The 13,274-nt window shown below is 39.7% G+C and overlaps 1 protein-coding gene across 1 annotated transcript in view; it reads left to right on the forward strand.

The window, feature by feature from the left end:
- LOC142264621 (mitochondrial thiamine pyrophosphate carrier-like) overlaps positions 1-9,957 on the forward strand; it is a 33,775-nt gene extending 23,818 nt beyond the window's left edge. The window contains exons 5-6 of the mRNA XM_075332254.1: positions 6,071-6,201; positions 6,413-9,957. Of these exons, the coding sequence (XP_075188369.1) occupies positions 6,071-6,201; positions 6,413-6,613 (332 nt within the window). The 3' untranslated portion in view covers positions 6,614-9,957. The remainder of the gene's footprint in view (positions 1-6,070; positions 6,202-6,412) is intronic.
- The last annotated feature ends 3,317 nt before the right edge of the window (positions 9,958-13,274 follow it).

The following is a 13,274-nucleotide window of genomic DNA, read 5'->3' on the forward strand; positions in this document are numbered from 1 at the left end:
CATCTTTAAAAGAGGCTTTCTTCTAGGATGACACACATGCAGAGCAATTTGATGTAGTGTGTGGCGTATGGTCTGAGCACTGACAGGCTGATCTCTGTAACCTCTGCTGCAATGCTGGCAGCACTCATATGTATAATTTGAAAATGCAGCCTGTGGATATGATGCGGAGCATGTGTCCTTAACTTCTTTGGTTAACAATGACTAGGCCTATTCTAAGTGGAACCTGTCTTGTTAAACCGCTGCATGGTCATGGCCACCGTGCTGGAGCTCCGTTTCAGGGTGTTAACAATCTTTTTATAGCCTAGGGCCTAGGCCATGTTTATGTAGCAAAGCAAATTAATTGTTTCAGTTCCTCAGAGAATTCTTTGACATGAGGTGCCATGTTGAGCTTCCAGAGGCCAGTATGAGAGATTGTGTGAGTGATAACACCAAATTGTAATACACCTGCTCCCCAGTCACACCAGAGACCTTCTAACAATATTAAGTCACATGACACTGGAAGGGAAAATGGATAATTGGGCACAATTTGTCCATTTTCACTTAGGGGGTGTACTCACTTTTGTTGCCATTAATTTGGACATTAATGGCTATGTGAGTCATTTTAGAGGGCACAACAAATTTTTGTCATATCTTTAGTGTTGTCCCATGAAAATATATATGAAAATATTTATAAAAATGTGAGGGGTGTACTCACGTTTGTGATATACTGTATATATAATATGCAAAGTGTCTTAAAAACTGTTTTCCTGCCCCATAGACTTATCCACATTTTTTTATTACATTTACAAACCTAAATGTATTTTATTGGGATTTTATATAATATACCAACACAAAGTAGCAAGTATTTGTGAAATAGAAAGAAAATGATACATACAGTGCTGGCCAAAAGTATTGGCACCCCTGCAATTCTGTCAGATAATACTCAGTTTCTTCTTGAAAATGATAATAATACCAAAGAATTTGTGATTGCAATCTTCATTTATTTTGCTTGCAATGAAAAAACACAAAAGAGAATGAAACAAAAATAAAATCATTGATCATTTCACACAAAACTCCAAAAAAGGGCCGAACAAAAGTATTTGCACCATTAGCCTAATACTTGGTTGCACAAGCTTTAGCCAAAATAACTGCGAACAACCGCTTCCGGTAACCATCAATGAGTTTCTTACAATGCTCTGCTGGAATTTTAGACCATTCTTCTTTGGCTAACTGCTCCAGGTCCCTGAGATTTGAAGAGTGCCTTCTCCAAACTGCCATTTTGAGATCTCTCCACAGGTGTTCTATGGGATTCAGGTCTGGACTCATTGCTGGCCACTTTAGTAGTCTCCAGTGCTTTCTCTCAAACCATTTTCTAGTGCTTTTTGAAGTGTGTTTTGGGTCATTGTCCTGCTGGAAGACCCATGACCTCTGAGGAAGACCCAGCTTTCTCACACTGGGCCCTACATTATGCTGCAAAATTTGTTGGTAGTCTTCAAGCTTCATAATGCCATGCACACGGTCAAGCAGTCCAGTGCCAGAGGCAGCAAAGCAACCCCAAAACATCAGGGAACCTCCACCATGTTTGACTGTAGGGACCGTGTTCTTTTCTTTGAATGCCTCCTTTTTTTTTTTTTTTTCTCCTTTTTCCTGTAAACTCTATGTTGATGGCTTTTCCCAAAAAGCTCTACTTTTGTCTCATCTGACCAGAGAACATGCTTCCAAAACGTTTTAGGCTTTCTCAGGTAACTTTTGGCAAACTCCAGCCTGGATTTTTTATGTCTCTGGGTAAGAAGTGGGGTCTTCCTGGGTATCCTACCATGCAGTCCCTTTTCATTCAGACGCCGACGGATAGTACAGGTTGACACTGTTGTACCCTCGGACTGCAGGGCAGCTTGAACTTGTTTGGATGTTAGTCGAGCTTCTTTACCCACCATCCGCACAATCTTACGTTGAAATCTCTTGTCAATTTTTCTTTTCCTTCTACATCTAGGGAGGTTAGCCACAGTGCCATGGGCTTTAAACTTCTTGATGACACTGCGCACCGTAGACACAGGAACTTTCAGGTCTTTGGAGATGGACTTGTAGCCTTGAGATTGCTCATGCTTCCTCACAATTTGGATTCTCAAGTCCTCACAGTTCTTTCGTCTTCTTTCTTTTCTCCATGCTCAATGTGGTACACACAAGGACACAGGACAGAGGTTGAGTCAACTTTAATCCATGTCAACTGGCTGCAAGTGTGATTTAGTTATTACCAACACCTGTTAGGTGCCACAGGTAAGTTACAGGTGCTGTTAATTACACAAATTAGAGAAGCATCACATGATTTTTCAAACAGTGCCAATACTTTTGTCCACCCCCTTTTTATGTTTGGTGTGGAATTATATCCAATTTGGCTTTATGACAACTTTTTTTTTTTTTTCATTGAAGACAAATTAAATGAAGATAATAATACCAAAGAATTTGGTATCAGGCAGTATGTTTAGAGTAATTGTCCTGCTGGAAGGTGATCCTACACCCCAGTGTCAAGTCTTTTTATTTATTTTTTTGTAGCCTCTAGCAGGTTTTTCTATCAGGATTTGCCTATATTTAGCGCAGTCCATCTCACCATCAACCAGCCTCCCTGTCCCTGCTGAAGAAAAGCATCCTCACAAGATGATGCTGCCACCACCATGTTTGACGCTAGGGATGGTGTTCTCAGGGTGATGTGCATTGTTCGTTTTCCACCACATATAGTTTTTTGCGATTAGTCCAAAAAGTTCTACTGTGGTCTCATCTGACCAGAGCACCTTCTCCTAAATTCTAGCTGTGTCACCTATGTTTTTTCGCAAAGAGGACTTCTTTCGGCTTGATTTCAAAATTGGCTTTTTTTTTTCCCCTTGCGTCTTGTCCATAAAAGCCAGATATGTGGAGTTTAGAACTAATAGTTGTCCTGTGGACAGAGTCTCCCACCTGAGCTATGGCTCTATGAAGATCCTCGAGAGTGACCATGGGCCTTTTGGCTATTTCACAAATTAGTGCTCTCTGTGCTTAGGATGTCGGTTTAGATGGATGGCCATGTCTTTGCATGTTTGTAGCCATATTTCTTCCATCCATACTCCTTCCATTTTTGCATGAGGGATTGAACAGTGCTCTGTGAAATTTTGAGGGGTTGGGCTATTTGTTTACAAAAAATTACATCTACAGCTTTGTCCCTGACCTGTCTGGTGTGTTCCTTGGTTTTCAAAATCCTGTTTGATCCCTAATTTTCTCAATCAAACTTTTGAGGCTTTCACAGGACAATTGTAGTTATAATGAAAATAAAATACACACAGGTAGAATCAGTTTACTAATTGGGTGACTCCTGGAGGCAATGGGTCCCTCAGGGTTTTATTTAGGCTATGTGCACACATTGTGGTTTTTTTGGGGTTTTTTTTTTTATCTTTTTGTCCCCCCCCCCAATCTCCCACACACATTTTTTTTCATGTGTTTTTCCTTGCAGATTTTTAATCAATACTGCAGGGAAGAACGCATGATGCCAGCAAAGGCTATGAGAATCCTACTTGCTGTGCACACGCTGCTTCTTTTTTCCTTGCAAATTTTGTTGCCAAAAAAAGAAGCAACATGTCAATTGTCTGTGGGTTTTTTTTTTCTGCGTTTCTATAATCCACAGCAATGCTTTATCACTACAGTGGATTATAGCGCAGCACTATATTAGACTATAGGGTGTTGAAGACAAATTATCTTCACAATTTGCAGATTTAGGTTTTTAAAAGATTTAGAAAACTATGTATCATTTACTTCACACTTCACAAATACTTGCTACTCCATGTGGGTGTATCACATAAAATCACAATAAAATATATTTAAAGTCTGTGGGTGCAACATAGAGAAATGTGCAAAAGTTGATGGAGTACTTTTTCAGGGCACTGTACACATCTGTTATGTCAATGAAAAACAAGACCTCAGAATTTTGTTTTTGTTTTTTTTTTTTTTTTTTTTTTTTTTTTTTTAAGAGACTTTAAGTTCTAATGAAAAGATATGATTGGTTTAGAAAATCCATTTTCAATACATTATTGGCAAATTGTATAGGCTTCTTCATTGGAGCTGTAATTTGATCACATTCCATTCAGATCGTGGCCCAATCATAGGTTTAACGATACAAGCTAATAACGTACTATGTCCTAAGGCCTCTTTCACACGTCCATGCAAAGCGCACACGTTTTTCTTGGTCCGTATGTCTGTGTGTGTGTGCTGTCAGTGTGCTCTCCATGTGACATCCATACACCTCACGGGCAGCATGAACATCTATACTCGCCTGTCCCCGGCCCTGCTGTCTCCAGCAATGCTGCTGCTTCTGGGTCCGAGGTGCAGTGAATATGCATGAGCATAATGAGTGGGCCTCGAAGCAAATGACAGCAGCGCTGAAGACGGCAGTGATGGAGACAGGTGAGTATAACAAAAATAATTTTATTTCAATTACATCTTTTCTCCGGTACATGTCACACTGATGTCGCACGGATCACATCACTGTGGGGTCCGTGTGACACCCGTGCTGCTGGAGAAAAAGAAACAAAGTGGAGCACACGTCTGCGCCACACAGACACACTGTCCATGTCAAAACACAACGTATGCTCAGACCCAATGATTGTAATGGGTCTATGTGTGTTTTTTCTCTGGTACCTGTGAAAACTGACGTCACACGTGCCGGAAACACATACGTGTGAAAGAGGCCTAACAGATACATAAATACATCTAAATTAGGCCTTTAAAAGAGGTTGTTGATTTTAATTTTTGCTTAAACTGTTGCCTTCCAGTGCATAAAATAAATATATAAATAAAAAAAAAAAAATTCTATATATATGTATGTATGTATGTGTATGTATATGTGTGTGTATATATATATATATATATATATATATATGTATGTGTGTATATATATATATATATATATATATATATATATATATATATATATATATATATATATATATATATATATATATATATATATATATATATATATATATATATATATATATGTATGTATGTATGTATGTATGTATGTATGTATGTATGTATGTATGTGTATATATATATATATATATATATGTATATATGTATGTGTGTGTATGTGTATATATATATATATATATATATATATATATATATATATATATATATATATTAGTATATAATACAGCTGTGTTACTCAATGCCACTCCGCCAGTTTTCCACCACCATTTCAGACTACTGCAAACAGTCGCTGGGCTCTGTAGTGATGTTGACTCCACCAGATCACTGCGTCCAGTAATTGCTTGCAGCAGTCACCTGATGTCATCATGATATCGTCGCTGTGGCCTCATCAACAAAGACCAAATACGGTGGCAGAGAGCAGGCATTGGAGAGACATTGGGTTAGTATGGCTATTATTTGTAGTCACAGGAAACCAGAGGATTAAAAAATAAAATAAAATGGACAACCCCTTTAATAAAAAGGAGGTCCTCATTTAGGAAGACGTTGTGCAAATGTGTGGCAAGCTTTGGTGCTTTAACACCAGTTTCAAAAATGCTAAAATGAGATGAGACCAGGCTACGCACTTCCGTCAAAATCATTAGAATTGCAACGTTTCTTATGCAGAAATTTTACTACAGTCACCAATTTTTCTTTTTAAAGTCTCTGAATTTGGTGCATCTTATTTCTGCCGCCCCTCATTAAGACTCATGTACAAAACACCACTCATAATGATGAGTCCTGCTATAAATAACATGTGATCGCCAACCTCATCATGAAAGGAAGACTTGGTGCTGTCCTTTAAAAATCATGAAGTCATACAGGATACTAGATTAGTTGTTTTTATGTGTGTTACATTCATTTTTGCATCAGCTAATTTGAGTAAAACTGAAGATTTTGTACTGAAAATTATAATAATATTATTATTATTATTATTATTATTATTATCCTTTCATATTATGGGTATAAAAATAGTCTGATACTTATTTTTGTTAAAGTTTTGGAAATTTCATTCAGTAAGGTATTGATTACAATCTTACCTTTTTCAAAGAAGTAAATTGTATTTTTCTCTTTTTTTTTTTTTTTTTTCCCTTTGCACAAGATAACCTGAAGAGCCTCCTGTGCGGCAGTGGAGCCGGAGTGATTAGTAAAACTGTTACTTATCCACTTGACCTCTTCAAGAAAAGACTTCAGGTCGGGGGGTTTGAGCAGGCGAGAGCAGCCTTTGGAGAGGTAAGTAATACCTTGTTGCCACAGGCCCCGAGTTTTAAGAATGGTGGGTTGTGTGTAGAGCGTTTCATATAGAAATGTACTTCATGACTAGACTGTTTTTGGGCATTTTTTTATCATTATAAATGTACTTAACGCTTTATATTCATGCACATTGAAAAGTGGATTTGTGCATCTATTGTACCCAACAAATTTTACTTTGCTTCTCTGACAGGTCAAGACATACAAAGGACTGGTGGACTGTGCTTCCCGTGTGCGAAAAGAAGAAGGCTTTAAAGGCCTTTTTAAAGGACTGTCTCCGAGTTTGCTCAAAGCTGCTGTTTCAACTGGACTCACCTTCTTCTGCTATGAGATGTTCTGCAGTATGTTTTTGAGCATGAAAAAAACTAAAGATTCACAAAAACGGCAAATGTAGGCTATAGGAACTTAATAGCTACCATGACTGCCACATACAACTTTCACTACAATCATATATACTTTGTGCTGTATTTATGTTTTTTTTTGTATTATATTCCTTTATCTTATGCCTTCATATTGTTGACTTTTTAGTGGAAGTGGGGAGTAATTACTTGGTATTTTATAATGTATAAAAGTTTTATATAATACCAGTTTGACACACCAGTTCATGCAATATTGCTTCTTTTTTATTGGAATGTGGATATTGTAGATTAAGACTAAAGGCAGCAAAACCACCAAAGGACACATAGAAACGAGTAATGAAACACTTGTGAAATTAAACCAGAATGTGTGTTCTGCTTTGGAATCCTCATAGTACCCTCCTTTTACTCAGAGAACCCCACTTTACACCCCTTTTACATTCTCTAAAGCAGTTTCATCAAGTCTCTCACTGAATGGCTTCCAGCGAACAGATATGCCGTGATAAGAATCCATTTGTGGACACTAGTCTTCAGAAAGCCTTTGCCATCATCAGGTGTGTTTTTCAGAAGCAGTGTTACAGTGCAGTGTTGAATTCTATTCCACAACTGTTCTAAGCCAGAATATGGTAAAAAGCACTCAGCCAAGACAAACGACAGTCCATCATTACTTTAAGGCATGAAGGTCTGACATTCTGGTTCTGATGAAAGGAAGACCAAGGAAAGGAAGATTAAGAATGGGCTATTCCAGAGAAGTTCAACAGAGTTCCTGCTTCAGAAACCACAAATTAGATGTACCTCAGATAAAATTTGTCATCAAGTAGCAGCCACATCGCAACATTAACTGCTGGAGAAGGAGCGGAGACTGTGTAACCAAGTCTTTATGGTCAAGTTGCTGCAAAGAGGCCACTACTGAGGACAGGAAACAAGTAGAGACTTGTTTAGGCCAAGCAACACAATGACTAGACTTTAGATCAGTGGAAATTACGGAGTCATAGATCGGTGGAAATTACGGAGTCAAGATTTGAGATTCTTGGTACTTTCAGTCATGTCATTGTGAAATTCAGAAAAAGTGAGCGAATGGTTTCTACATGTGTTGTGCCCACCGTGAAATATGGATGGGGAGGTGTGATGGTGAGGGGCTGCTTTACAGGTCACCCTGTTGATGAGTTATTCCAAATTCATGGCATATTTTCCCAGCATGGCTACCACAGCATGTTACAATGACATTCCATACCATTTGGTTGGTACCATCATTTGTATTGCAACAGAACAATAATCCAAAAAACACCTCGAGGCTATGTAAGGGCCATGTGACCAAGCAGGAGAGGCATGGAGTGCTGCAGCAGAGTACATGGATTCACAATCTCCCTACTTAAACCCAATGGAGATGGTTTGGAATGAGTTGGATCGCAGAGTGAAGGTAAAGCTGCCATCAAATGCTCAGCACCCATGGGATCTCCTTCAAGGCTGTTGCACGAGGGAATGCCAAGGTGTAAAGCTGTCAGCAGAGTAAAAGAAGGGTACTTGAAGTCCTCAAAAGTTTAATACATATACCAGTTGGTTTCACATGTTTCTTTACTCCCTGTTTCCATATCTCTTCATTCGTTATTTTTCTGCCTTCAGTCTGAATCTATAATTTGCACATCCCAATAAGAAAAAAGAAAACCATTGCATGAACTGGTGTCCAAACTTTTGTCCTGTACTGTAAGTTCTAAAATACTGACTTCGGTTAGTTCTGAAATCCATTTCAAAATAAGCACTGGTCCTGATAAGGGACGTTGTGCTAAGAGGAGCCATACTTTTGGTTAACATTCCGCATGATGGTTTTCGATAAAACCTTTTTGATCATATGTTCCCTATGGATGGGGCTGCGAGGTCTAGAGAATCTTCCCTCTGATAGTTTTGCCAGTCTTGGTTTCCCTCTGCTGTGTTGTTGGACAGCACTGAACTAGTTGGTTACGCTGTTAGACGTGTGCTCCCTGATGACATTGCCCTGATTGCAGTGCTCTGTACATGAGTTTTAACTAAGGTATGGCTTCTCTTAGTGCAATTTCAGGGCTGACAGGTTGTTTGTTACCAGATCTCTTTAAAGGGATTGTCTACTACTAAGACACCCCTTCTCAGTCTGTGTGCTTGCCCCCGTTAAAATAAAAACACATCACTTCCGATGCCAGCACCATTCCAGTGGTGCCGACACTCTCTTTGCCTGGGCTCAGGTGAAGTTTTTATGTCATACTAGCCCTGTGCCCACTCAGCACTGGCTTCACTGACAAATCGAACTGGCCACTGGCCTCCAGACAAATCGAACATCAAGAGGAAGACAGAGCTGCGGCTGCGCTCTTGCTTATTATTGATGTTTGATATGTCCAAAGTATTGGGCAAGGAATCTGGCACTGATTTGAGCGCAGGGCTCGCATGACGTAACAATGTCACCTGAGCCCTGGCAGAGCGAGTGCTGACGCCACTGGAATGGTGCCGGCATCAGAAGTGAATGTGTTCTATTCCGATGGTAAACACTCAGACTGAGAAGGGGTTGTCTGAGTAGTGGACAACCCCTTAAATATTGGCATATTTACAACAGATGTCAAGGGTACCAGTCCTTTGCCCTAACAACAAAGGCTTTACTTGGTGGAAAATATATATTAAACTTGATGGGCGATTTTTGTAGTAATTAAGGTTTACTTGTAGAACCCAAACGCAGCAATGATGGGCATGTTCTATTCATCTTTACTTATTTCTAGAGTGGTAGAAGGTTGAAATGCACATAAGAGCTCATACACATGGCGGAGTCCTCTGCACACAAGGGGTATTCCCATCTCTAAGATGCTATCCCAATGTGTTATAGGTATAATCATATTAGCAAATACCTTCAATTATAGAAATTTAGTATAGTTCTCCTGATACTGCCATGTTTCTTACCTCATTTGTAGGCCATTGCAGCTTAGGAATCCATAGTTACGTCCACTCATATTTTGACAGTTAGTTGCTCATGGTCATAACCATGGATACCTAAACTGCAATGCCCTGCACATGAGGTAAGAGACTTGGATATATCAGGAGAACTGTACTACATTTCTAATTGGAAGTATGTGCGATGATGATGATGATATTGATGTTGTTGTGAGATAGACGTGAGACTAGGTCGCACCCGAAGATTTCAACGGGTTTGGCCTGATGTGTATGGGGGCACCGGCCAGCTGATGGTCAAAGAAGATGTTGATCATGCCTAGTTTCTGGCTATTGATTTCTTTGTTCTTCCAGAGATAAGCTACCAGTAAACATGTCTGTCTAAAACACAGGAGCGCTCGGCCAAACGGGAGAGATGGCCAAGATGGTTGTCAGCGAAGGGTGCTTTCACACATGCGGCATTTCGCCAGTTTGCCAGATCCGTCACACTCCAGTACAGTGCAATACAGTACAATGGCATCGCGGCAAGCTCTGGTTACATGCTGTAATGTGACCGGAGCTTGCCGCGATGCCATTGTACTGTATTGCACTGTACTGAAGTGTGACGGATCCGGCAAACTGGCGAAATGCCGCATGTGTGAAAGCACCCTGACAGTCCTATAATGTGTATGGGTGGCTTTAGTATAAAGCCGTTTAGGACTTGTTTCACTCCATTTTCCTAAGGAAAAATACACACATGAAGTGTGATTCAGCATTGCATATTTGTTTGGGGGTTTTTTTTTTGATTTTTTTTTTTTTCCCTGGCTGATTTGTATAGTATATCAGATAGGTAAAACGCTATATGCCTCATTGTACAGTACAGGGTTTTTCTTTTACACTATTACAGAAAACGTACAATGTGTCCACATCTAATGCAATATATGGATTGTTTGATTTGTAATTTCCTAATATTCTATAATTGGCACAATCTTACCGGTTGCAGGGAAACTATTGCAATATAATAAATGATATGGTGCTATTACAGCCAGCCCGTCATACCGATCATGAAACACAGCCTTTACATATAGTACTGTATATCCTGGGAATCTTACTGCTTTAAGTATACGTGCCAGTTTCCACTGACAAATCATTTTTTAAGTGACGTTATTTATCTTTATAGCATTTGCTGTTTTTTATTTATCATTAATAAAAAAATGTTTACCTAATAACAGATCGTTGTGTTACATCATTTGCAATAGCTGTGCAATGAAAGGGTTACACTTAAAGGATATATCCAGAGTTTAAAAACAAAATGTGCCAAAGCACTAACAGGCAGATAGTTGCTGTCTACAGTATATGCCTGTTGTGCCCGGCGCCATTCTTCACTGGCACAGAACAGTCACAGACCACTCCTGCCGGTGATTCTATGGCTTCATCAACAGATCGGCGGCTTCTTTTCCTCTGCTCTGTACACAAGGTGAGACAGCCAACGTTATGCTGATTGACAGCTCGCTCCCCACTGCCTAACTGGGGGAGCCGGCTGTCAATCAGCATGACATCAGCTGTCCCGCCCTGTGTATAGAGCAGAGCGGATGAGAAACGGCCGCTCTATTGATGCAACGTTAGCGGAAGCAGCTGAATCGCTGGCAGGAGTGGTCTATTCTGGCGAAGAACTGTGCCGGGCACAGCAGACAGGTAGGTAGCGACCGCCTGCCTGTTAGTGCTTAGGCACATTTTTTTAGTTTTAGGTTTAGACAATGTTACTTGTACCATTTTTAAATAGAAAGAAATGGATTGTACTTCTTTGGGCTCATATGTGTGTCCAAGCAGTGTGCACAGAGCCATAGGAGTCTTTGTGCTGCAGCAGGTTATTAGGGTTATCTGGCGCCACACTCTTCTGAATCAGAGTTGAGCATTACCTATGATGTTAATGACCCCACAGACATGCCAAGAGGTGTGCACGTATCCTGTTCTTTAGAATAAGACACACAAATAATAGCTTCCTAGCAGGCAAACTTAACTGTAGGTGAGTGGGGTGTTCATTGACACCACTCACCTTCAATGTGAAAGTGAGTGATTCTGGACTACACCATTACCGTAATTGCAAAGTTAAGGAGAAATGGCGGTCCATTTAGTACACAGCTCAAGGGCATATTGGCAGTACATTTCTTGAGACAATCACTTTTAACTCAGCAATATGCTTTAAATTAGAAATGGATGACCTGGATTTGCAATAAAATTTCTGTACCCTGGAATTAACAGTAATGAAAAGTGTACTACAGCCAAAATCTTTTTTTAAAGGGAACCTAACCATAGAATCATGCAGCCCAAACAGACAGAATGAATTAGAGCCTGGCTGCAATCATGCTCTGGTGTCTTAGAAAGCATAGCTTAAGGGGATTCTGTCACCAGGTTTTTGCTACCTAATCTGGGAGCATCCTAATGTAGAGACAGAGACCCTGATTCCATTGTCATGTCACTTATGGGCTGCTCAGGCTGCTTTCACACTTCTGTTTTTTTTTTTTTTTTTTATTTTATCAGTCACAATCTGTCGTCTTGAGTAAATACGGTATCCTGCAAAATATTTTGCAGGATTCATTTTTTCCCCATAGACTTGTATTAACAACGGATTGCAACTGATGGCCCTGCGTTGCATCCGCCGTGCGACGGATCAGTTGTGGAGTGACTGACCGTCGGGCGGAAGGAACGCAGAATGTAACATTTTTTTTCTGTGCGGTGATGTGTAAATTCCATTTTGGTTAGAATCTCTGTCTCCATAGATTTTACATACCAAATAACCTTTGAAACAGAAAAAAAAAAATAAACGACTGATCCGTTTTTTTTTGTTTTTTTTTTTGTTTTTTTACTGGATCTGTTGCATCACTTTTACAACAATCTGCAATGCATCTGTCCCATTAGTCACAAAACTGATTGTAACTGATTAAAAAAAAAACGGAAGTGTGAAAGTAGCCTAAGTGTAATTGCTATATAAATCACTGTTTTATCTGCAGGAGATTATCACTAGAGGACTACTTGTCATGCTGCCAGGTATTCCTACCACACCCTTATTACTGATTGACAGCTGCCAATCAATGGTGTGGGCAGGACTATACATAGGATCTTTGCTCCCTACATTATGCTGCTCCCAGATGTGACAAATTGGTGAGAAATTCCCTTTTAAGATCCAGCCAGGGACTATAAGGAGAAACGAGATGAGTCCGACGCCATCACTGGCTGGCTTCTCCCGGCTCTGCTCCAGATGATTGACTGGTCTGTATCATGTGTGCACATCGTGAAAGAATCAATTGCAGCAATGCTGAAAGGGGCAGGCCAGGGCAGCAAAAGACTAGTCTGGTCTCTACCTATAGTTCACAGCCAGAACTTTAAACTATATTTTCTCCTAAATGATGGAACGCGATTCAGAAAATCTGGGGACATATAGGCAAAGGATTCGGCTGGTCTTGATTTCACTGCTTAGTTCAGTACATTATCTACATGTGACTAATGTTACTAATCTATCCGATTTCATGTTTTTGGTAAATTTACTTGTAATATATTGCCATATAAAGTGTAAGACACATCCTCCCGTCTACACCCATCTTTTAGATGTGTAATGACGGAGCTCATTTGTGCGTCCCATATTTTGGTGGCAAGTCAGGGGGTATCCATGTCATATTACTAAAAGTTTGGATACAATTGATTATGCATGGTTTTCCTTGTTCTTATTGAATATGCACATTGAATATTAAGACTGAAAGTAGCAAAATCACATAACAAGTAATAAGGAAAAGGTGTGAAGTAAACCAGAAAAAG

Source organism: Anomaloglossus baeobatrachus, unplaced genomic scaffold (genome assembly GCF_048569485.1).
Source record: "Anomaloglossus baeobatrachus isolate aAnoBae1 unplaced genomic scaffold, aAnoBae1.hap1 Scaffold_2677, whole genome shotgun sequence".
NCBI classification, from domain to species: Eukaryota; Metazoa; Chordata; class Amphibia; order Anura; family Aromobatidae; genus Anomaloglossus; species Anomaloglossus baeobatrachus.